At 33.9% G+C, this 22,516-nt stretch overlaps 4 protein-coding genes across 8 annotated transcripts in view; 2 read left to right on the forward strand and 2 right to left on the reverse strand.

The window, feature by feature from the left end:
• The window catches only part of pum (pumilio), a 79,639-nt gene extending 79,376 nt beyond the window's left edge, over window positions 1–263 (reverse strand). Inside the window, exon 1 of the mRNA XM_012377955.2 lies at window positions 118–263. The gene's annotated coding sequence lies outside the window, so the exon portion shown is untranslated. The remainder of the gene's footprint in view (window positions 1–117) is intronic.
• A 603-nt stretch (window positions 264–866) lies between these two features.
• Window positions 867–5,134, forward strand: FucT6 (alpha-(1,6)-fucosyltransferase). Its single transcript, XM_012378048.2, has 6 exons — window positions 867–1,131; window positions 1,818–2,104; window positions 2,220–2,396; window positions 2,484–2,702; window positions 2,785–2,866; window positions 2,945–5,134. Exons 2-6 carry the CDS (start codon window positions 1,869–1,871, stop codon window positions 4,004–4,006), a joined length of 1,776 nt encoding a protein of 591 aa, XP_012233471.1. The 5' UTR covers window positions 867–1,131; window positions 1,818–1,868; the 3' UTR covers window positions 4,007–5,134.
• Window positions 4,698–11,440, reverse strand: LOC105678464 (uncharacterized). Of its 5 annotated transcripts, none has more exons than XM_067359037.1 (7): window positions 10,847–11,439; window positions 10,264–10,524; window positions 8,375–8,454; window positions 7,851–7,906; window positions 7,349–7,504; window positions 6,886–7,046; window positions 4,698–6,748 (listed from the first exon to the last, which is right to left on the reverse strand). In XM_067359037.1, the coding sequence occupies exons 3-7, from the start codon at window positions 8,402–8,404 to the stop codon at window positions 6,627–6,629; spliced, it is 525 nt and encodes a 174-aa protein (XP_067215138.1). In that variant the 5' UTR covers window positions 8,405–8,454; window positions 10,264–10,524; window positions 10,847–11,439; the 3' UTR covers window positions 4,698–6,626. The 5 variants fall into 5 exon arrangements, with proteins under 5 accessions (XP_067215138.1, XP_067215139.1, XP_012233261.2 ...); XM_067359038.1 differs by having other exon boundaries at window positions 8,375–8,559; XM_012377838.2 differs by having other exon boundaries at window positions 8,235–8,454; window positions 10,847–11,084.
• On the forward strand, window positions 11,441–22,515 carry LOC105678460 (protogenin-like). The gene is made up of 19 exons (XM_012377827.2): window positions 11,441–11,858; window positions 12,478–12,740; window positions 12,813–12,960; window positions 13,048–13,267; window positions 13,612–13,838; window positions 13,913–14,052; window positions 14,140–14,299; window positions 14,389–14,673; window positions 14,771–14,938; window positions 15,019–15,210; window positions 15,296–15,474; window positions 15,565–15,712; window positions 15,803–15,901; window positions 15,979–16,132; window positions 16,209–16,342; window positions 16,429–16,803; window positions 16,897–17,174; window positions 17,257–17,364; window positions 17,452–22,515. The coding sequence occupies exons 1-19, from the start codon at window positions 11,792–11,794 to the stop codon at window positions 17,653–17,655; spliced, it is 3,549 nt and encodes a 1,182-aa protein (XP_012233250.2). The 5' UTR covers window positions 11,441–11,791; the 3' UTR covers window positions 17,656–22,515.
• The last annotated feature ends 1 nt before the right edge of the window (window position 22,516 follows it).

Below are 22,516 nucleotides of genomic sequence, written 5' to 3' on the forward strand. Positions count from 1 at the left end.
GGGAGATAGCAGCTATGCGTCATGCTATCTCATTTTGTCACGTACAGTCTCGTATTAGCATGCTCGTTCATGTTTCATACCGATTTATACTCCCTTTCTTGGTCTATTTCAACTTACTTTGTAGTTTTTATTAATGCAGGGCATCTTTCTTCTCTATATCGGCGTAATACATTGCACTCGATGAATTAAACTGTACAAAACGCAAGCTCATGGCTACTTCATAACGAATGGAAATTCAATTTTCATGCACAATTCAATTTTCATGACGAATGTAACTTCAAGTTGTCTCACATGTGCTACCATCTTCAAGAATCACTTATGTGCAGCTTCACGCGTTGCAACACTCATTTAGTTACATCACCGTTTAGTTACTTATCAACTAATCTTATTAATTTGCATTGGAAGAAGATTACGTAATTTCTAAATTATAACTAAATCATTTTTATTTATTCTTTTGTCATAAACGTGAAACATCTTGTATTACAATTATTCAATTTGTTGAACATGAAAAATTGAATTATTTCTTATACTTACGATTTGTTTAAACAAAGAATTTTTCTCTTTATAATATTTATTAAATTAAGTTTATTTTAAATGCAATAATAATTTAAAAAGAGAAAAAACAGAAAAATTGAGTAGAAAGAATAAGGACATATTTACACAACTTGCATAGTGCGTAAGTTTATGCGTAAGGATATGGATTGGTCCATTTCTTATGTATATGCTTATACGCTGTGCAAGTTTGTATGAATATACCCTAAGAGAAGGAGAGAGAGAAAGAAAGCAAGAGAAAAGTTTAGAGGGCGCTTATTATGTTATTTATCTTGCGCATGTGTATTCCGTTTTAACAATACCAACGTTATAGCCAAAGATACTGACGGATTAACGATTGACATTGGCAACGTGCGTTTGTTCGGTTGTTGGCTTTCATGCGTATTATTCATATGCTAAACTGACTCTCGTCGGGATGGGAGCAATCAGCTCAAAGATATATGGTGCAACGGACGGAATATCCCGAGTCGAGTGTTCGTAACAGTGCGATAGATTAGTGGACAGATGATAGATAGCTGTCATATCGTCTTTCGTAAGGCAGCGAAGCACGCGGCAAGTGGCCGACATTTCTACCGACAAGTGAGTACAAGATGTAACTAAGCTTCCATATGAAATGGAGATTGGAACCGAAAGTTAATTTCACTCGGGCTTAGATTTAAATAACGTCAGCATACGATAATTATATACTTATGTTTCTACGAAAGTAAGCAACAAAACAACGCGGTTTAAACTTTTTTTTTGTCTATTTAAAGTATCGACTATTGAATTTATTGATTTCGATTTTTGTAATTTTGACATTTTTGTTTGCAATTGCAAACGTAGCAGAACACATGATATACGTCATTATGTTGGCTGAACAATAGGTAATTTATTATTTCACCGGTTGCTATATACATATATATGAATATACACACTAGGTGAAAATGCAGAGATTGGAACTATCATACATAGATCAGTGGGGCATTTACAAACGGAAGTAATTTATGTTGCTTTATTCTGATGCTTTGTTCCTCTCTACAAGGCTGTGCTACTTATTACAATAATCGAAATTTTTTTTTTATATCTGAAATGTAAAAAATTATTTTTGTATCATTATACTGATGACAGTTACACAGATGCATACATTTAATAACTAATCTGCATGTGAGAACATGCATTTGAGAATTTATAAAAATAAATTATTTAGAAAATATATACAAATTTTTAAATATAAAAGAATAGTATTCCCTTAATTTTTATCATATATTATTTTATTGTATTTTCAGATATCGTAATGTGACATATTGCAAGAAGAAATACCATTTGCTTTGTTTAAAATGGCAGCAATTTGGTCTGGGCGACCTGGTTGGTTAGGAAAGTTTGGAATAGCATTGCTAGCCATCTGGTTTTTAGTATTAATTATAACTGTTATCCATATATTTAAATCTAGTTCTTTCTCAAATCAAGATGTTGGTATTGTCAATAAAGAGAATACACAACGGCTAGCACAAATGGTTAATGACTTTGAAATTTTAAAGAAACAAAATGATGCGCTGAAGAACTTCATATTAGGGTAGGTTTATGCATAAAAGTACATGAAACAGGAAGAACTTAGTGATATTATAATGTGAAATTTGAGACATAGAGCATTGCGATCTTTTCATTGTACAGGCTAACATAATTTCCAGAGAAGGATCAAAATCTACACAAAGTGATCATTTGGGCTTCATACATGACAAATTGGAGAAAGCATCTGTTTATTATGATCAAATAGATCACCAAATAGATGGATCAAGACATGGTGTTCCTTCCTTGGAATATGAAGAACTGCGGCGGCGATTAAAAAATGACATCCAGGAAACATGGTAAATATAATAATAGTTAATTATAACTAAAATAAATTATAATGAACACATGACGCAATAGATTACATACTTAATTCTATATTGCAGGTATTATATGAGTGCTGAGTTAAATAAATTTAAAAAGTACATTGATAAATTCACATATGATCAGAGAGAAAAAGAGATACAAAATGTGCTGAAAAATGTATGGGAACACAAGAAATCACTCATAATGAACATAGAGAAGTTAGAGAAAGTAGATGGTTATAACGAATGGCGGGAAAAGGAAGCAAAAGATTTGTCTGATCTTGTTCAGAGAAGATTTAGGTAATAGATTCTATCATTAGAATATTGAAATTTTTAATATATCAAAATAAAGTAATATATATTTTCTATTTACTTTTTGAAGATATCTACAAAATCCTGTTGACTGTAATAAAGCGAAAAAGTTAATATGTAACTTAAATAAAGGATGTGGATTTGGTTGTCAGGTAAGAAAATTAAATTTACACTAATTATGCTAATTATGCTGTCAAATAATGAAATAAAATAAACATATTTTTTTACAGATTCATCACATCACGTACTGCTTTTTAGTAGCTTATGGTACAGAAAGAACATTGATAATAAAATCTAAAGGGTGGAGATATCACAAAGACGGTTGGGAATCTGTATTCAAACCTCTCAGCGATACTTGTGTATCCACAAATGGTGCTACACATTCTATTTGGCCTGGTGATCCTTCTAAACAAGTAATATCTCTACCGATTGTAGACAATGTTTATCCTAAACCAAGATTCCAGCCACCTAGTGTACCTGCAGACTTAGCACCGAGATTAGAGAAGATTCATGGTCATCCTTTAGTTTGGTGGGTAGGGCAGGTGTTAAAATATTTAATGCGACCTCAAGAGCATGTGACAAGAACACTAGAGGAAGCAAAGGAGAGGCTCGGTTTTGAAAAACCTATTGTTGGTATTCATGTGCGTAGGACTGATAAAGTAGGCACTGAGGCAGCTTATCATGACATAGACGAATATATGTCTAAGGTAGAACAGTATTACGACCAGCTTGAAACTAAACCAGACGTAAAGAGAGTCTTTTTAGCTAGCGATGATCCGAAAGTGATAACAACAGCCAGAAAACGCTATCCTAATTATGAAATAATAGGCGATCCGGAGATCGCGGAGACAGCAGCTGTAGCGAAACGATACTCGGATTCTTCTTTGCAAGGAATAATCATCGATATTCACCTTCTGTCAGAATGCGATTACTTGGTGTGCACATTCAGCTCTCAGGTATGTCGTGTTGCATACGAATTGATGCAGACTTTCTACGTAGACGCATACGACAGATTTACATCTCTTGATGATATATATTACTACGGAGGACAAAATCCACATCCACATGTGGCTATTTTGGATCATAAACCAAGAAAAAGTGGGGAACTGGAATTAAAGATCGGAGATTTGATCGACGTTTATGGGAATCATTGGGATGGTTTCTCCAAAGGATATAACACCAGAACTAGCATGACAGGATTATATCCTAGTTTTAAAGTAAAGAATCCCATTGATGCTGTAGATTTTCCGAAATATTCGAATGTTCCGTTGCAGGAAAATAAAGCCAAATAAACCAGTGCAAAGTGTTCGGTGAAGCCGAATTCATCATTTTTTGATAGAGTACGTTATTAAAGCTCTTCAGACTTTTGACTTCTTTGAATTGAATTCTTTAGATATCGGTATAGATGATACAGTATGATGTATATATTTTGCTACTTGTAAATTTTAACGCTTGTACTTTCTTAAGAATGTCTATGACTTAATGAACGCAAGTCTTTTGTATCAATTATCATAATCATATTTGGTTTTGAAAAGATTGTAAGTATAATTATTACTAAGTGACACAATAGACAGATACGCTTTTCTAAACATTTCTAATCTTTTTATATGTGAAACCGCAATATAAGTTGACACTGTGCAGACTTTGTGCATTCAGAATTAAAATCACAATTGCAGATATACAGCGATATAGTATTTGTAAGATTTTTCGTCATATTTTTATTGCATTTACAAAGTGTGCCCGTTACTTTGATCAAAGTTTAATCAGTTAATCAGAGAAAGACTATTCTATTGGATCATTTGTATTTTAAAATGTACATCCAAAGAATATATTTCGAGATTTTTAACGTTGGCTAACTGAATTTATTTTTTATTATGTACATAATGGAAAAATAATGAAAAAAAAGATTTTATCGCGCGTATTAAAATATCCGACGTGCCAATGCATTATCATAAAGGATATTAATAAGCCAAAATTTAGCGATTCTATCAGAAAATATGTCGAAAGTTTTTCATTTTATCGCACGTTCCATCTTTTGTAAATAAATTCGCCTGATCTCCAGAAGACTACTTCAACAATTATAAACATGTTTTAATAATGGCTCGTTCAATATTCATTATATAACATACAAATTGTATAATGTATGATTTACACACAGTACAACATTACTGGACATTTCTCAAGCTAAATAGGAGTATAATGATTTGTGTAAAGTCTATGTCTATAATAAATTGTATAAAGTATCATATAAAATAATAACGCGAACACATCGAGTTAGGCTTGAGACCTATCTTAAATATATAGAAAGTTCCCTTATAAACACATTGTAATATATTTTATACGCAAAACACAAACAAGAATTGTTATCATGAAATTTGAATTTAATTTTGACTAATAAATATTTGATTTTCAAAATACAACGGTTATGTTCCACTTATATTAAACACTGTGTTTTAAAGACATAGATAAACATAAAAGGATCAAGAGATACAGTCTTGAACCTCCTTCTCCTCCTCCTCCTCTTCTCAGTAGTTTTAGGGCAGTCACTTGCATTCATTCGCGAAACAATTAATTCCGTTCGTATAATGCTTCTAACGATATTCTCAACGCGAATTTTATCTCGACAATTATACGATATTTTACACGACATGAAATATTCGACAAATAGATTAGATGGTATCTTTTGTCATATCATATTCTCAAAATGTTTATGAATTTATTAGCGTTGTCTATAAGATAAGAATTTATTTGGTTAAAATTCCATAAAATTAATTTTAATCCCAGATAACGTTAACGAGTTTGTATAAAATATATTTATGTATATAACACAAAACTTAAATATTTATAAGTTTATAGCATCGAGATGCAAATGCCAAACAAGCATTTCTGCGAGTTAAATCTCGGTAAGTTCTTCAAATACTCTCGTAAAAGGTCAATATCTGCAGTCTATTTGCCTATCTGCCTGTAGATAAGCCATTGAATATTATTTACGCTCGATTAAACAAAAAGATCTCTCCACCAAGCTGTAAAAATAGAAACTTTAGCAAAAGAGAAAAGAAAATAAAACAAAATACGCTCAATTTGAGAGAAAATGTCTCATAAATATTTTTAATGCTGGATGTTAATGCTGGATTAAGCCGTAAAATTTTACGTTAAAAATTTCAATTAAAATAAATTACATTATGTAAGCAAGTATGTTCTCACTGGATACAAATCTGTATGAGACGCCTCCAGCATGGTGGGAGACGAATTGTGTAAAATTCGGGTGGGTTAACATCTTGGTATCAATTTTCAAGTAACCACGATTGAGATAAGACAATTAACAATACAGGCTCAGTTACATAGCCGTGAGATCGCGATTAACAGCTTTAATGGGAAGTCACGTAGTGCGTTTAACGGATCGTAAGTACATGATACAACTCGCGTTGAAACAGCAGGAAGATTATGAGGCGCGGCAGAAAGATCGCATTCAACGACGAAGATTGAAACCTGCTTCAAACGTGCCGGAATTACGCGAATTATCACCTAAATTATTGCTAAAAAGGATGACTCGACGTCGTCAATGCGCGCCAAAACTTGATGCAAAAGCTGCTAGAAAGTGTAAACAATTTCCACAACTTTTGTTGTGGAATAATTCCATAAGGAATTCTAAATAATTTACATTTTTTAGCTCTGTTTCTTTTGTCTAATAAAAATATGTATAAAAATGCAAAATTAATATTAAAATTAATAACATTCTGAGATGTCTATATTAATTATGCTTGTAATAAATAACTCCTCATAAATACAGATTAGATAAACGTTTAAAGGCTAAGTTTTAATTAATTAATCTAAAATTAAATTAACGAAAGTTTAGTGTTTTGATACCGATTTCAATCAACCGTTACTTTGCAATGCAAAGATCAAGCGATGTTACGTTGTCACTTGTCTTTGTCTTTTCTTCAATAAATGAAACACTAACTGTTGATTGACAGGAACTTGAACAAGTATACCCTTCATGTTACGATCGATCGAAGATTGTATGTCGTCGGATCCTGCAAAAAAATATCACCATTTTTAATCACGCTTTCGATAATCATGATTTACGTAAAATTTCCTTTCTCTAGTTACTTTTTTAATCGACGAATACGTCGGTTGATTTTTTTTCACATGGGATGTTACCTGAACCCACCTAAAATATTTTCGTCCCAAGTACTATCCCAAGGTTCGATGATACCATCCCAAGGTTCGATATTATCCAACAAAGGATGCGGGCCTGACGATACGATTATCGAAGGCTCGGGCATATACTTGTAGTGGTGATCTGACCATCCGAGAGATCTTAGATGATCGCTGGAAAATAATAGCTCAGATAATTCTTCAGACCATCGCACGCTCGTATTAATATGTTTGCTACAAAAAATAGAGCTAGACTATCAGTGAATTTCACATTTTTCTTGTAAAGGCGGTGTGTGATAATAAAAACAAAAACTTAGAATATTACTTTCTCTCTAAAGCACTACACTTATTGTTTCTATGCGTATACGCTCAGAAATATATTAGTTTCTATTTGAATCTGTTATTAGTTTCCATCTACGCGAAATCTACACGATTAGCGTGAAACGAGTTTAACTTTTTATTGAATGTGAACGTACTTATAAAGTTTCTCAAGATCTCGTTTTTCCGGCGCTCTCCAGGCTAACATAGGGAAAGGTATGGGATAATAATGTACATGATAATGCTGTACGTTCGTTTTAGGCAGCTGCTTTGCCTTCAAAGATTGGAAGAACTCCGTCAAAGCCTTCTTAGGACTGAAACGTGAAAAAAACACATGTTACAAATAAATTAAAGATTCAAAGTGAATCTAAATCCCGTATTCTCAAAATTAATTTCATATTTTCAATGTCAAGTCTGCGATTGTAAGGGATTTAAAAATATATTTGATTGCCCTCAATATATCTAACATAAGGGAGGGGGGGGGGGGGAAATAGAATGATATTCCATTAAATTTTCAATAAAGAAAATCATAATTGATTAAAAATTGACTCAAAAATTCGCGAATCAAAAAAGAATGCGACTAATGTAAAATTATATCAAAGATACTTAATAATTCTTTTCAAACACTAAACAGCTTTGTCACCAAAAAATCACACTCACTATTGGAAAAAGAATTCTTCCGAAGATCCAATCAACAGCATCACGATTAACACCAACTGCAAATCAGCATAATTAATTTATATTGCCTTTCAGCTTTTTTCCTTCTACATTTTGTACTCGAACACACATGTATAATAACGTCTCGAGCTATTGGCAATTTCGAGTCACGCGTAATACATATAATTAATTTCATTCACATTACGAAAAATAAATTTACTTATTATAATTTATTTATATACGATATCTGCAAGATATATATGCACTTGTCCCATAATATAATAATAATAATTGTAAAATTTATGAGATCCGTGTTCGCGAATCTTACAACTGATGTCGTTTTTACACGCGCTATCAATATATTCATTCAACACAGTAATCATTTACTTGCAAAACCGGTCCCGTCTTCATATTTGCATTTGACTTATTCGTCGCAGATTTAATAGGGTTTGTATGCTGTGCGATACGTGTACGACAAACTGAGAATTTCGATGAAACTGGATCGCTTTATAACCACACACTCGTACCCTCTTTCTCCTCGCGCTCGTGCTTTTCATTTTTTCCCTCGGCCGTGGCTCATCAGGCTGTCGCTAAAGCGACTTTATATCTTGAACAAACGAATCACTCTTACAAGCTTCTTTATTACAATTCACATCCCTAATCTCCGGAACGTTGCGTGTGACAAGTTGTTATGTGCATTTATGTGAAGCATCTGTTCAATTAAATAAACAAAAGATTTTCTCAGTTGTTTGTTAGAAAATAGACGTAAAATTATATGATGCTTTTATTCCTGTCTCTATTATGTGCAGATTTTCCTCACTACTTGTTTATATACTGAGATCTTTTAAGTTTATCCTTCCCAGATCTATTTCAAGTGGTTCTTTCACTTTCAATAGCCTTTTATCTATTTATACCTGGAAAATTTTTGTCGAGTTTACTACGGATATGAAATATTCTTGTCACATTCAATCAGAGATTTCTTTCCTCCTTTTATTAATCCTTCCGGGAAATAAAAATTTAAAGAATTTAAGAAATAAACATAAAAAAAATTTGCACATAATGGAGACAGAAATAAACGAACCATTTTACTTCTGCTTTCCAATTCAATCAATGTTAAGAACCTTTCATATCTATTTAATCTTTCCAGCAAATTGTACTGAAAACGTTTTATATTCAAACATTTCTTCTATTTAATATAATATTTTATAGATATATCTAACATGCACATCACAAGTAATGTTTTAATAACATACTTGAAACCTGTAAAAGCAACATTATTCAAATTTATATATGTTTCCCATAATTGACGAAATATGATTTTACTTTTCTCCATGCTTAAGATTGTGGAAATAGATGAGAAAAAAGATTTGCGCGCGCCGGATAACTCGACTAACTGGAAATCGATGCACAGGATGTTCCACGTATGATTCTATCCAATCGCGAGGATTACAATTATATCCCGCGGGCACCTTTCACATTTGTGCATAAAACAGAAGATGAAGAAAGGTGAAACTAACATTATCAGATGATTACCGTCAGCGCCGTGATTCACATTAATTATTGTGTTCACACGATTAATACAGGAAACGGTACTACATTCAAGTCCATGTATCCAAATATGCAATATTTTTAAGTTCTCTTTATCAATTTTTTTCGAACCTCGCATCTTTTTACGGATCTCAAGATGCGGAAACTTTCGTTTTGAAAAGAAAACGCGTACGAATTTCACATATTATATATCTTATTTTCTTCACGGATTAGGAATAATAGTCGAGTCATTAGTACAGTTTCACAGCCTATAAAAGCGTCATGCCGTGAAAACATTCGTGTAATAATACGGATAGTTCGATCAACTGATATACCTTAGTGGTGCACGATTAATTTTATGATAACAGTACCAGAGCAACAAGTTTGACAAGGTACGCGCTAATCAGTTGCGCCAATACGTCAAAGCTGTCCTACTAGCACGATAATCTCTGAACCGCATGAACACAAGGAAGACGAACGCTTTCGCGGCCAATCTTCCTTATACGCACGACGACAACGATAGCAAAGACGATGACGGAAGTCAGTGGTTTCTATTTCGTGCAAGCACCCTTGCTTCATGTGAAAGGCACAGATTGAACAGGATGTCGTTATAGATGATCGCGAAATAGCAGTTGTCTGTTCAATGACGGCGAACAATGATTATTTACACTTTCTGATGCATATGAGACATGATTATCATCATTTGCATCAAACGCTACAACAATGCGACACGTAAATCTCGTTTCTGAGAAAAGGGTCATTGGAATCTTATTTTCAGTTTCATTTCACTTTGCAAGAAACAAAAAACTCATAAAAAAAAAGGATGGATAAATTAAGATAAATTAAAAGAAAAATTAGATTTTATCTACTTAATTCTTCAGTTACTTACAAATTTTAATTCCTCTGGATTTATTGATTTTTGTATATAACTTTTTGACAATTTGCTATGCGTTGGAATCTCTTGTTATCATGATTGATGAATGCAACCCCTTATACAGGAAAACTTTCCCTGTGAGAGAAAGCCGCGCAGGGTCACAGCCGGTGGCGTTGTCGGAAAATTATCCAGTAAACCGGTTTTAATAGCAATCGATCCGTCGTTGTCGTTCTCATTGATATGTATGGCATACAGTGCTTTATGGCGTGCTTGTTTCTAGAAATAAAATGATCACAAAACATACACATACATCGCGGTTGTGCGATTTCTCTCGCACGCGATTGCTATCATTGAGAGATTACACACACTCATATATATATAATATATATATATATATATTATATATATAATTGGTACAGAGAAAATGATAGAAAAACCGGATGCAACATAGTTTGTCGTACAAAAAATGATCTCGTCATTTAGATTGCATTTTGTTCTTGATCTAAAACATAATCATACAAGAACAAGAAAAAAGGCTCGGACATTTGCGATATTCTATATAAAAAAATTCTTTTGTATAAAAAAGTTTCAAACTCACCGCATTTTTTAAATTGTTTCCTTTTTTTCTCATTTAATATGTCTGAAAATTCTTATAAGATTTAGAAATTATTAACGAGTACGTAAAATTATTTTTTAGTATTCTCTCGTCGGTGACACTAACAATTGTGTTGTTAGAATCGGTCAATCAACAAAACGTTGACAGCTATGTTTGTTGACAAAAACATTCAAAGATGCATTGCGAGTAAATATGACAATTACATGATAATACATCGCTCCGTCGATAGAGCGCAATACCATTCCTCGGTAATACATCTCGACAGGTTTCTATTTTTTCTTCGGACAATACATGATCATGGTTCAAATCTCTCTCTCTTTCTTTCACGTTGCTAGGGGGCAGTAAAGGATCATGACGCTCGAGAGAAGATGGCAAGCAGGAACGAGAGAGTCGCGTGCTAAACGATAGGACGCGCAGCAATAAATTACGTTCGCAGGCGGTGTGCAGCAAGTTTCCCGGCACAGTGTACGAACGCGCGTGTGTACGCGCGGATTCGCGATTTCGTTCGTGTGCATGTCGCCGGTCGTCTTTTTCGTCGGCTTACGGATCGGTGTACGCGCCGCGCCGGTTGACAATGTGAACGTATACACACGCGCGACGTAAAACAGCGCGAAGAGTCCACGAGCGGGGGAGAGAGGGTTGGGGGGTGGGGGGAAAGGGTGCTCCAGCTCGGCGAACGGAACAGCCGTCGTAGCGACAACGGAGGTACTCTGTTTTTCCCTCTTCTTCGGTTAAGACGAGACTGGCTGATGTCAAACATGCGGCGACGAATTTTTCTCGCGAGCAACTCGACAACGACGAGAAAGTCGAAGAAGACAATAAATCGACGACGGCGCGCCACGGCCGTGCTCCTCTGCCAGTGAGACAACATATACATATATACATACACACGCGCACCGGTGCGCGGTTGCTGATGAGCGCGGATATATGGCGGCGCGAGTACTCTTACTGAGCGTCTTGATTACGGAAGTGCTGAAGCCCGCTTGTGCCGCAGGTGTGTGTTACGATTTGTCTGTGTTTACACTCTGCGTGGTGCGATCTAACCCTATACTCTTATCACAATGGTCGCGAGGTTTCGCTTCTCTGCTCGATCTTTGTACAACGATGCTCTGGTTGTATGCGCACATGAGTCCAGGCGTCGATGATCTCGAGAACTCGCTTTGTATACCTAAAGTACATTGTACACCCTGACGGTGGTGCAAAATTGTTATATATTAACTCTTTGATGGTATAATTTACTGGTACATCATAGAAGAGTTGAGATTGTTTTTATGTTTCTGTGATATATCTTTTATATATGATCCAATATTTTATCATTTCTCTTATTAAATAAATATTTAAAAGATTTTTCAATCTAGAATTATATTTCGAACGAAATGTTTCGTCATTGATGAAACGGGATTTGACAATGAGATCAATGTCATCAATGTCGTAACTTTCAATCACATCGCCACTTCAGAGTTAAGAAGAGAATCTTTATATCAAAGTCTTAGAGAAGAAACTGCAACATAACGTTACATATTCATTTATTAATGTTATTAAATACTTACTAAAATGTAGCAGTATCTATGTTTCATAAATATATATTGCAAATTGTCTCTTTGTTATCAAAGGTATCAAAGGTATCGGAGGAAATATCAGTGGTAGGAACATATCTAAAGGAGATGGTTCTGACACTGGTCTAATTAAAGCATCTGGGTTAACATTGGAAATTCAACCTAGCGGCCATGTGATACTAGGAAAAAAAGGGATCACGCTCAGTTGCATAGCTGGTTCAAACGAGAATGTATCTTGGTTGCGCAATGGAATGCTAGCACCTCCGTGTAATCTTACTCGGTGTGTTCTTCTTCACAATGGCTCTCTTCACTTTTACAAGGTAAGCAGTAGTGTGATGTCTATTGGTTTATCACTGTAAAATCATACTTTATATGAATATTATTATGTGTAGAAACAAAATTTACAAATTCAAAAGTTCAAAGAAAAGGAAAGGAATAGTATTATTTATCCTAAAAACTATAAAGATGAATATCGCTGTGTAACACGTACTAGTTTTGGAGGATTGATACGATCAGCTCCTACATATATTCAAATAGCAGGTAAATATAACTTTATGCGTATGACCATGATTTTTTCATAATTAAAATTTAGAATATTATGGTTACAATAATTATTCTATGTTACAGAACTTGCCCATGTATTTAGAGAAACTCCAGAAAATATTACTGTTCAAGAAGGTGAAGTTGCAAGATTGTCTTGTTTGATAGATAGTGTTCCTTTCCCACCTAATATTACATGGCAGCATAATGAAACATTGTTATCTTATAATGAATCAAAGTATTCTGTGGTACCACCAGGTGTTCTGTATATAAGTGCAACGAAACTGTCAGATGCTGGCTCATATAGGTATATTGTACAATTATATATACACAGGGCTGGGCAAAATGTATTTCAAATTGTATTTCAAATACAATAAAATATTTGAAATACAAAATGTACAATGCTAACACAATCTTGGTATTTAAATTATAAAATACAAAATACTTTTAATTTTTAATTTTTGATTTAAAATACAAAAATTTTATATTTTAAATTAAAAAATTGAAGATATTTTGCAATAAATACTAAAATTGTTAGTATTTTGTATTTTGTATTTCAAATGTGTTTGCCCAGCCCTGTATATACATAATATATATAATTTGTATTGTTAATTTTTAAACTAATTAAATGGAAATATTGTTACATTTCAGATGCATAGTCACTAATGAATTTCTAAAGAAGACCAAAAAGAGCAGAGAAGCAAAATTAACAGTTATTTCGAGAGCAGAGGTTAACAAATCACATACGCCATCGTCTTTGTTTCCACAAACTTCATATAATCATTGGTTGCTTAACGGGTCAAATCTTAATTTGGCGTGTGCTGCATCTGGTTATCCATCGCCAGTCATAACATGGTCATTTATTCCTCGTTACAAAGGTACAGATTCAGAAAGCAAATGTACATTTAATTAACGAATCAATTTTAATACATTTGATCATATCTGTTTACAGATAATGTTACGCAACCTCGCATTCTTTTTAATTCTACCACTGGCATTGGTATACTGTCATTAACAAACGTAAACATTTCTAATGCTGGTGTTTACATGTGTTCTTCGAAGAATTCTATCACCAATGACTTAGAGGTACAGGTGGGTAATTGATATTGACGAAACATAAGATATTTAATGATTATAAAAATTAGCAGACGATTATATTTTTCGTTCAAAATATTACAGAATATTACTGTAGACATACTGATACCGCCGTCATTTATAAAAACGCCGACAAACCAAATCTGTCCAAACGGAAGAACCGCAAGATTCGAGTGTCAGGCGCAAGGATTCCCCGTACCTCAAATTTATTGGCTAAAAGACTCGTCAAATATTACTATCATTGGTAATGATTACAGAGAGAGAGAGAGAGAGAGAAAGAAAGCACTATTGTCAAATTGTGTGCTTACGATTATGCATCTTGTATGTTGACAGGTCGCAAAACAACTTACGTTAAGGAATACAATAAAATAGAATTAGCAATATCAGCAACAGTACCGTCTGACTCTGGCATATACCAATGTGTAGCGGTAAATTCAGCGGGTGAAATTTGGGCCGCTGGTCGGCTCCAAGTAAACACATCGCGCAATAGCCCCGATGCGCCCACTTCTTTAAAATGTCACGCTGTTTCACCAGTTAGAATTTTAATTTCGTGGGAACCACCAAAGTCTCTACCATATACCAGTATTACAGCTTATACCGTCCATTATAGTCCTGTAGGTGAGTTTCACCATATTTTAGGTATGTATGATAAATTTTAAAAGAATCGCCAGGCCAATTACACATATTTATTTGATACGCGCTTCTCTTGCAATAGAAGGTGGCAAGGAGGAAGTTTCCCCGCCGGAACCAGGAAATTCTACGTCTGTAGAAGTAACAAAACTTCTTGAACCGTTTACAAATTACTCGTTTTACGTACGAGTGTGGAATAATTATGGTGCTAGCGATCAGTCGACTACCATTCTGTGTTCCACAGCTCCAAGTGGTATATATTTATATACATTTCTGTTAATTTTACGACGCAATGTTATTTCGATTATCTTAAAATAATGATTTCACTCGCAGTTCCTAAAGGCGCACCAAAAATGAATGTGGATATAATCAGTAGTACAAAATTAAATGTATCATGGGAGCCTTTGAGTAGAAAGGAATCTCGTGGCATTGTCGTGGAATATAAGTTACAATGGAGACTTCATCAACATCCATATTCTAGAGTACTTTATATACCTGCCACTATTGAATACCACGTACTTGCAGGTATGACTACATTTATCGTTTTTTTTTCTTTGAATTTTACAAAAGTATTATTACAAAATTGTGTAATTCTACTTTATAATCACAGATCTGATACCTGGAGCACAATATGATCTTCGAGTAATGGCAAGAACGAAACAGGGCTGGCCAAATATTAGCGAAACACAATTAGATTGGATTACTGTAACTATGCCATCTTCTGAACCCAATCATTTTATAAGAAATGTGGATATTCAAGTATTAATTGTAAATGCTTCGATAATTAAGGTTAATATTTAGTACTCTTTGATTTAGCTTAAACATTTTTATGGTTATTTATTTATAAACTACTGTCTAAATTTTTTTTTTAATGATTAGATGAAATGGAAGATCAACTTCAAACAAAACGATCAAATCGAATCAAAATTTGATTCTTGGCAAATTTATTGTGAAAATCAAGATGGCGAAAAATTAAAAAGTATTCTTTTACCACAAAATATTACTGAATATTTGTTTACTAATCTTGGTAAGTAAAAATCTTGCATTATACGATGATTTCTTTATGAATAATATTGTAAAAATTATTGATTTTTTCATTATCTTTTTGTGTATTTAGATGTAAATGTTTCTTATACCATGGGTTTGTGCATGGTAAACTCAGGTGAAGCAACAGGTTGCTTGACAAAACACATAGAGACTGCACAGTTCGATCTTGGTAAGTTTGTCAAATTTTTATAGATTATTACATTTTCAACAAAGAATGGATAAGTTTATGTAATAATTTCATGATAGACACTGTACCAATGGCTTTGGAGGCTATTCCTATCTCACCAACGTCCATTAATGTAACATGGACGTTATCCGATGCGCAAGGTGCAAATTCATTTGAACTTTGTTATCATGCGGTGAATGCGCAAAATTCTAACGGTTTAAAGTGTTTTATCATGTGAGTATGGTCTGAATGTTTGAAATAAGTTTAATTATACGTATCAAATATCTAATGGTGATATAATATATTATAGAGACGATACAAAAATGAACGTTGACAAATTGAAGCCTTTCACTTTATATCAGTTTAAAGTAAGAGCCATTAAGCATGATACAAATCAAACCAGTCTGTATAGCGACTCTATAGAATGTTACACAAATGAAGATGGTGAGAATTCAACAGTTGTTTGTTTGATAGAACAGTATTGTACATTGTCAGGCTTTTACATTAGGTTTTATAAATGAACATTACAGTTCCTGGTAAAGTCGAAGAGGTACAATGGTTCCTGGGTAACAATACGAAAGTACGAATTGCGTGGAAGGAACCGAGCAATATAAATGGTATCATACGAAATTATTTCGTCGTGTACACCATGGATCTGGCGGAGTCGACGAACACGTGGGGCAACGTGACCGTGCCCGGTAATAAAACGACGACGAGTATACCGGGGCTAGCGCCAGGGAAACGATACTTTGTTATGGTGCAAGCAGCGACGAAAGCCGGTTATGGAAAACCGTCGGATCCTATTATTATTATTACCGGTGGCAGTAGTAATAATACGTTGACAATACCAACATCGTCCGGTAAGCAGAAGCCACCGCGACCTGCTAAACCCGATCAGAGTCTAGGTGAGAGAAACAACAGACCTTAATTTCAATAATTTATTATGTTAATCGTGTATAAACTGTAAGTAAACATTGTGTATGTGTAAAAAAAAACAGGTGTGGTTCTCGGAGTGAGCATAAGTATCGTGTTTATCACGATATGTCTATGCAGCATATATTGCCGGAGGAAGTTTGAGAATTCTCGTTCGTCGAGAAACGATACTCAGCCTACGAAGGGGCGTATACTGTCGCGAAACGGAAATGGATGTTGCACGGAGCAGTCGTCCACGTCTATGAGTCAGCAAGCGAACACTACCGGCGCCCCGAATGAGATTGAACTGGCTGTGCTGTGCCCGTCGTCCCCGATTGAAACAAATCCGCATTCCGACGCAAAGGTAATCGAACGTGGAATAATCGCTTGGACCGATTTGTCGATAAAAGAATCTTGACAAATAATACGCGACATATATTGTACAGGGTACACAGTCTAATGGGGTCTTTGAAATCTGTGCGAAAGAACCCTTGTTATCGCCATGGGAGATAAATGGAGGTTCGAAAGACGTTCATATTATGGAAAACCCTCAGGTATCGCTATGAATTTCAACATTGTGTTACAGATAATGAAGGGGCGATCATTTTCCGCTAATAATCCATCTATTCTCGTGATTGCAGTATAAAAGAAGAGGCAGTTCTGCCTCGAATAATCTACAGGAGGAAGAGCAAGATTTAGAAGGCACGCAGCTCACAATAGTCAATTGTACTTTAGGCAGTAGCACTAGCAGTTTAAATAACAATTCAGGATGCCCGGATGGAGAAACTTCATCATCGCCAAAGGCCACGTGCGTATCTGTTCCGGCGCTCGGACCAAATGGTTGAAAGTGCGTTAGGCAGTACGCAGAAGTGTTCAATAGTTCTCATCGATATCGAGGTGCAAACAGGTAGGAATACATATAATTTCTCCCATTTTCTCCTATGAGATTGATACACATTGCGTAGATCGTAGTCTCTTTCCAAGTCAAGAGATGCGAAAAAACGCAAAAAAAAAAGAAAAGATTTATTCCACTACCGATAAAGCAAAAGCAATGCAAAACTGCAACAACCTCGCAAAGTCCAACGTGACTCAACTTGCTGCAGCAGAGGTATTGCCTGATACACGATCAATGTAAATAATACTGTTTTGGAAAAATGCGTGTCCGATTTCGAGGCGTGAAACGCCATGTAAACGTGAAAATGAGCAAGATAAATTTTTACGCGGAAAATAAAACGCGTAAGCATTTGAACAAAAACAACACTCATGTACATATAAAATGATTCGAAACAACATCGACAATGTTTTAAGATTGATGAAGGCCTATTTCCAAAACGACTGAAACAATAGTCGGCGATAAAATAAAATTAAAGTTAACTATAAACCAGTACGAACGAAAAGTAATGCGGGCAACTAAGAAAATTTCTCTTTGTTTTTCTTTTAAATAATATATATGTGAAGAAAGCAAAGTTTTGAGCTTATGCAAAGAGCGGCCAAATACCATGTTCTCAATTTTTTCTTTGAGAATGCTGTTAAAATTTGTCATTCTCTATTAATTTTTAAACGTTGTCACGATGTTGTCTCGAATGTATATATACACGAGTTATATTGTCATTAATATTGAAAATTAATAGACGCGTGAACGAAAGAAGCCAGAATGAAATAACAAGTTTTCAATGCCTCTGTACATAGAATAGAATAATGTTAATTGTGAATATGTCCATAAAAAATATCACTTGAAATACTGGTGATAAAAAGATGCGGACGTGCATTCCTTCTCTTTTGGGAACACAAAATTGCTAAATACAAAGGGCAAAGCAAGGCCTAAACTCAATTGACGAAGTTTCTTTCCGATAACAGTTTCGGGCTGATGATTGCTGAAAATAGATACTGAGCATTCCAAAATAAGCTTTTCATTGATAAGATTTAATTTTAAAGAACAAAGGAAGAACTTTTAGTATTAAGAAAAACAGGGAAAGGCTCTAACCAGATGCTACGTATTTAGAAATGTTAAGAAAATTTTTTATTCTGTGTTTTTTTTTCTTTTTCTCTTTTTTTCTTTGTTTTGCCTGTTTACATACCATATGTGTGTCATTAAGGTGTCATTTTCTACAAAAACATTGATTTCTCTAAGGAATCAAATTTCTTTTGCATTCGGAGCTAAGTGTGCGTAAGAAATGAAGGATTCATTTGTGTATGAATAGCTCCTAAAATATTTGACGTAAGTTTGTTTTTAGTTTAAAGCGGATTATTGAGATACATATATATCATGGATATATATATCATACTTTAAATTTAAAAAAAAGGATCCTATGAATGGGAAGAATATTCAGAAAGAAGATAATTATGCTCAGAATATTACAATTCAAATAATTAGCATGCAAAAGAGATAGGTCATCTCATTTTCACAATCATTTACTCGTATAAGAGATCTGAAAGACTGGTATATGATAGAGGATATTTTTATAATTAACGGATAACTCTTCCTCAGAACTTGTGTAAGAAGGTTTCCTCGTATTCCTCGAGTTTCTTTCCGTTCATAAGATTGATATCGTTCTTAAGGCGATTAGGTAATTAATACGATTAACTTGAACGTTTCGTTGTACGATATTTAGCGTGTTAACTGGCAGTTCTGTGTATTACACAAAAAAAAAAAAGAGAAGCAGCATTGAGACGAACCTACAAGACACATATTCCAGACTGGTGCATGTTACCATGACAGAAAAACCCAACACAGTACCTGATAGAATAAGCTATATCTTTTAGAGTGAGACGTAGAAATGTCAATGTTATTACTGTACCTCCACTAATTGTTATTTATTGCATTTTACATTCAATATATACTTTAGATGAACACACATTACACTGGATCATGCAATAATATAATCACCATGAGCACAGTATGAAAATAAATAACGCTAGAATTAATTCGAGCTGCATACATTAAAGACTATCATATCTTCATTCCATAAGATACTATAACATTTGCATAACAGAGTCTGTTACAAGTCTAATATTGAAAATGTTTTTCGAAAATATTTTCAGTTTACACAAGGAAAGATACCGTTGTTATTACCTAGTTTTGAACACAACTATTCAGTTAATAACTGTGCACCATGCTTTACTTATTCTGTTTATTGAATTCTGCAAATCATTATACAATAGCTCTATATAGTTTACAGATCAGATACAGATACAGTTCTACGAAATAGAAAGAATCGTTTTATTTACACATAAATACATGGAACTTGTTATATGTATTATAAATATAATTATGAGAATCTCACACACAGATCGCATATACAATATATTAAACTTCTATATTCTTAAATAATTTTTGTACAGCAGCCTTTATTCGTTGCGAATGTGTTCGTACATTCAATGTGTCTGGCTTACGATTTTATTTAATTAACCTGTTTTGTGTTTGTTGTCATATACAAAATAATTTGTATAACGTAATGCCTGTTACATTTTATATTATTTCCATATTTGTTGAGGATATATACATTCACATGCTTTCTCAAGTACTTTTGTATTTGTTGGTGATATATTTTAAAAAAAATCACTCCTAATAGAGAGCGTTGACTAAGCGTTGGTGAAACTAAATTGGCATATAATGAGAAAAATCAGGATGCTAAACCGGTCGTTCCTTTCGATCATTGTTATCGGTCATTGTTGTTAATATTATGCATCAGAAACGAGCACATTTTGATATTTTTCACTATACACTCCTGCATTTCGAAAATATATACTGCAGTGTGTAAAGCATTTTGAAGAATAATTTTGAGAGGGAGGGAGGGATGGGTAGGGGATAGAGAGAGAGAGAGAGAGAGAGAGAGAGAGAGAGAGAGAAAGAGAGAGAGAGAAAGAGAGAGCTATTAATTATCAAAAACAACAGAGTATTCGGACATCAAAAAGAGATTAATCTTAAGAGAGGTTTGAATAAAGTATAAGCAACAGAAAGTATGTAATGCTAATGCTTTTTGAGCTATCTTACTTTCTTACGTGTTAGATATATAACTGGCAGTTGTATGAGTTTCGTGAAAGAGAATGAGTTTACGCTTATCAAAACTGTCCTCATCTATTTTGTATTTAAGTAGCATAATAATAGTATTCTTCCCTAGTTATCTTATAATTACTACTTCGATCACACGTGTACAATTCTGCTGTTATTCCTGATTTCATATCGCTATATCATAACGAAACCCTGTAGAGAAAAATAGCCGCAGCGGCGGAGTAAACAGCAATCAGCAATTTAATTGAACGATAGACACACACACACACATACACACACACACACACACACACACACTCCGTACATACCATAATGCTCCTGAATAATTTCATGGATGTGATAAGTTTTTAGATGTCGTAAACAACTGACTACAGAGTCGCCGTGCGGAGGAGAGGTAATCGCGTTAATTGTATAAAGTGTCTCACGTAGAACGTTACAAGCGTGTTCTCTCTGCGAGGAGGAAAACAGCATGTAACGTTCTACATGTGATACATTCTGTATGTACAAAATCCATGAAGATAACGTTTATCTTACATTACCTAGTACATACAAAAGCAATAAGCAACATATTATAGTGTTCTTCATAATGCTACGAATGCAAATGTCCGAAATGGCATGACAGCATGGCATAATCTATTTATCACTATTTATCAATATTTCGCGCATTTTCATCGATCAATTATCATAATTTATTGAATGAGTCAGAACAATCCACGATCAACATTGTGAATTCTTTTCAACCGTTAATTATTTCTACTTACTTCTTCTCTACTTTCATTATATCTTAATTTAGGGGTACAATGTAGCAGCCAAAGAAAAGAACATTCAATTCATTCACCTTTTAAATCATGTTCATAAGTGAAATCGATGCAAGATTACTTGGCTACTTCACATGTACGCATTCCTTCTACCGAGTACGATATAATAATTCATCAAACGAACTGTAAGCGTTGAGTATACAAAATAGCAAGTATTAATTGTATTGTACGGCGACTCTAGTCGAACGAATATACCTCCGTAATTATCGCTCTTACACAGAGTGATTTACATTACTTAATTTTAACTTAATCTCCGTACCTATTAGGCTATTGTTTTACATTTATGCAGTTTACCTCAAAGAATATATTTCCAAGCCTGGTGGATATACACGCGCGCGCGAGTGTATACAGTATATGTACAGTATATATGTATACTGCGTTATGTGTGTATAATACATATACAGTATATGTATATATGATAGAGAGTCAAGCATTACACTTTATTTTACACATAATATATACGGAAGAAAAACAGAGAAATCGATAATTTTATTCATTTATACTATTATCGTTAATTATAATTATTGTGTGTTAAGAAAACTTTATTAATTTATTTTCCGTAAACCCTCATCTCATCCCTTTTAATTTAGATTTATTACTTCAATATGATGATTTTTTATTGACGTTTTTAGGGTGCAGTTACTTTGTATATACCTTTATCTACAATTGTATATATATATTATATTACCTGCGAAGAACATTAAGATATATATTTTAATATATTACATATAATGAACTACATGAAATTATAATCTTATTGTTTGAAATATTAAGACTAAATACACGAAATATTTAATAATATTGTTGACCCTCCTTGAACACGTCGTCTTGTTGTAACCACTGATTCAATAAAATTAAGACAGTGTACAAATGCAT

Source organism: Linepithema humile, chromosome 7 (assembly GCF_040581485.1).
Source record: "Linepithema humile isolate Giens D197 chromosome 7, Lhum_UNIL_v1.0, whole genome shotgun sequence".
In the NCBI taxonomy this organism is placed as follows: Eukaryota; Metazoa; Arthropoda; class Insecta; order Hymenoptera; family Formicidae; genus Linepithema; species Linepithema humile.

Bases quoted from the DNA above. Each gene is read 5' to 3' on its own strand.
- LOC105678460 (XM_012377827.2), top strand. From the start codon at position 11,792: ATGGCGGCGCGAGTACTCTTACTGAGCGTCTTGATTACGGAAGTGCTG. The intron at 14,674-14,770 runs GTGAGTTTCACC...CTCTTGCAATAG, and splicing joins CGTCCATTATAGTCCTGTAG to AAGGTGGCAAGGAGGAAGTT. The intron at 17,365-17,451 runs GTATCGCTATGA...TCGTGATTGCAG, and splicing joins ATATTATGGAAAACCCTCAG to TATAAAAGAAGAGGCAGTTC.
- LOC105678464 (XM_067359037.1), bottom strand. From the start codon at position 8,404: ATGAAAAGCACGAGCGCGAGGAGAAAGAGG. The intron at 7,907-8,374 runs GTACGAGTGTGT...GCTGATTTGCAG, and splicing joins CGAGCGCGAGGAGAAAGAGG to TTGGTGTTAATCGTGATGCT. The intron at 7,505-7,850 runs GTGAGTGTGATT...TTCACGTTTCAG, and splicing joins GAAGAATTCTTTTTCCAATA to TCCTAAGAAGGCTTTGACGG.
- FucT6 (XM_012378048.2), top strand. From the start codon at position 1,869: ATGGCAGCAATTTGGTCTGGGCGACCTGGTTGGTTAGGAAAGTTTGGA. The intron at 2,703-2,784 runs GTAATAGATTCT...TACTTTTTGAAG, and splicing joins CTTGTTCAGAGAAGATTTAG to ATATCTACAAAATCCTGTTG. The intron at 2,867-2,944 runs GTAAGAAAATTA...ATTTTTTTACAG, and splicing joins GATGTGGATTTGGTTGTCAG to ATTCATCACATCACGTACTG.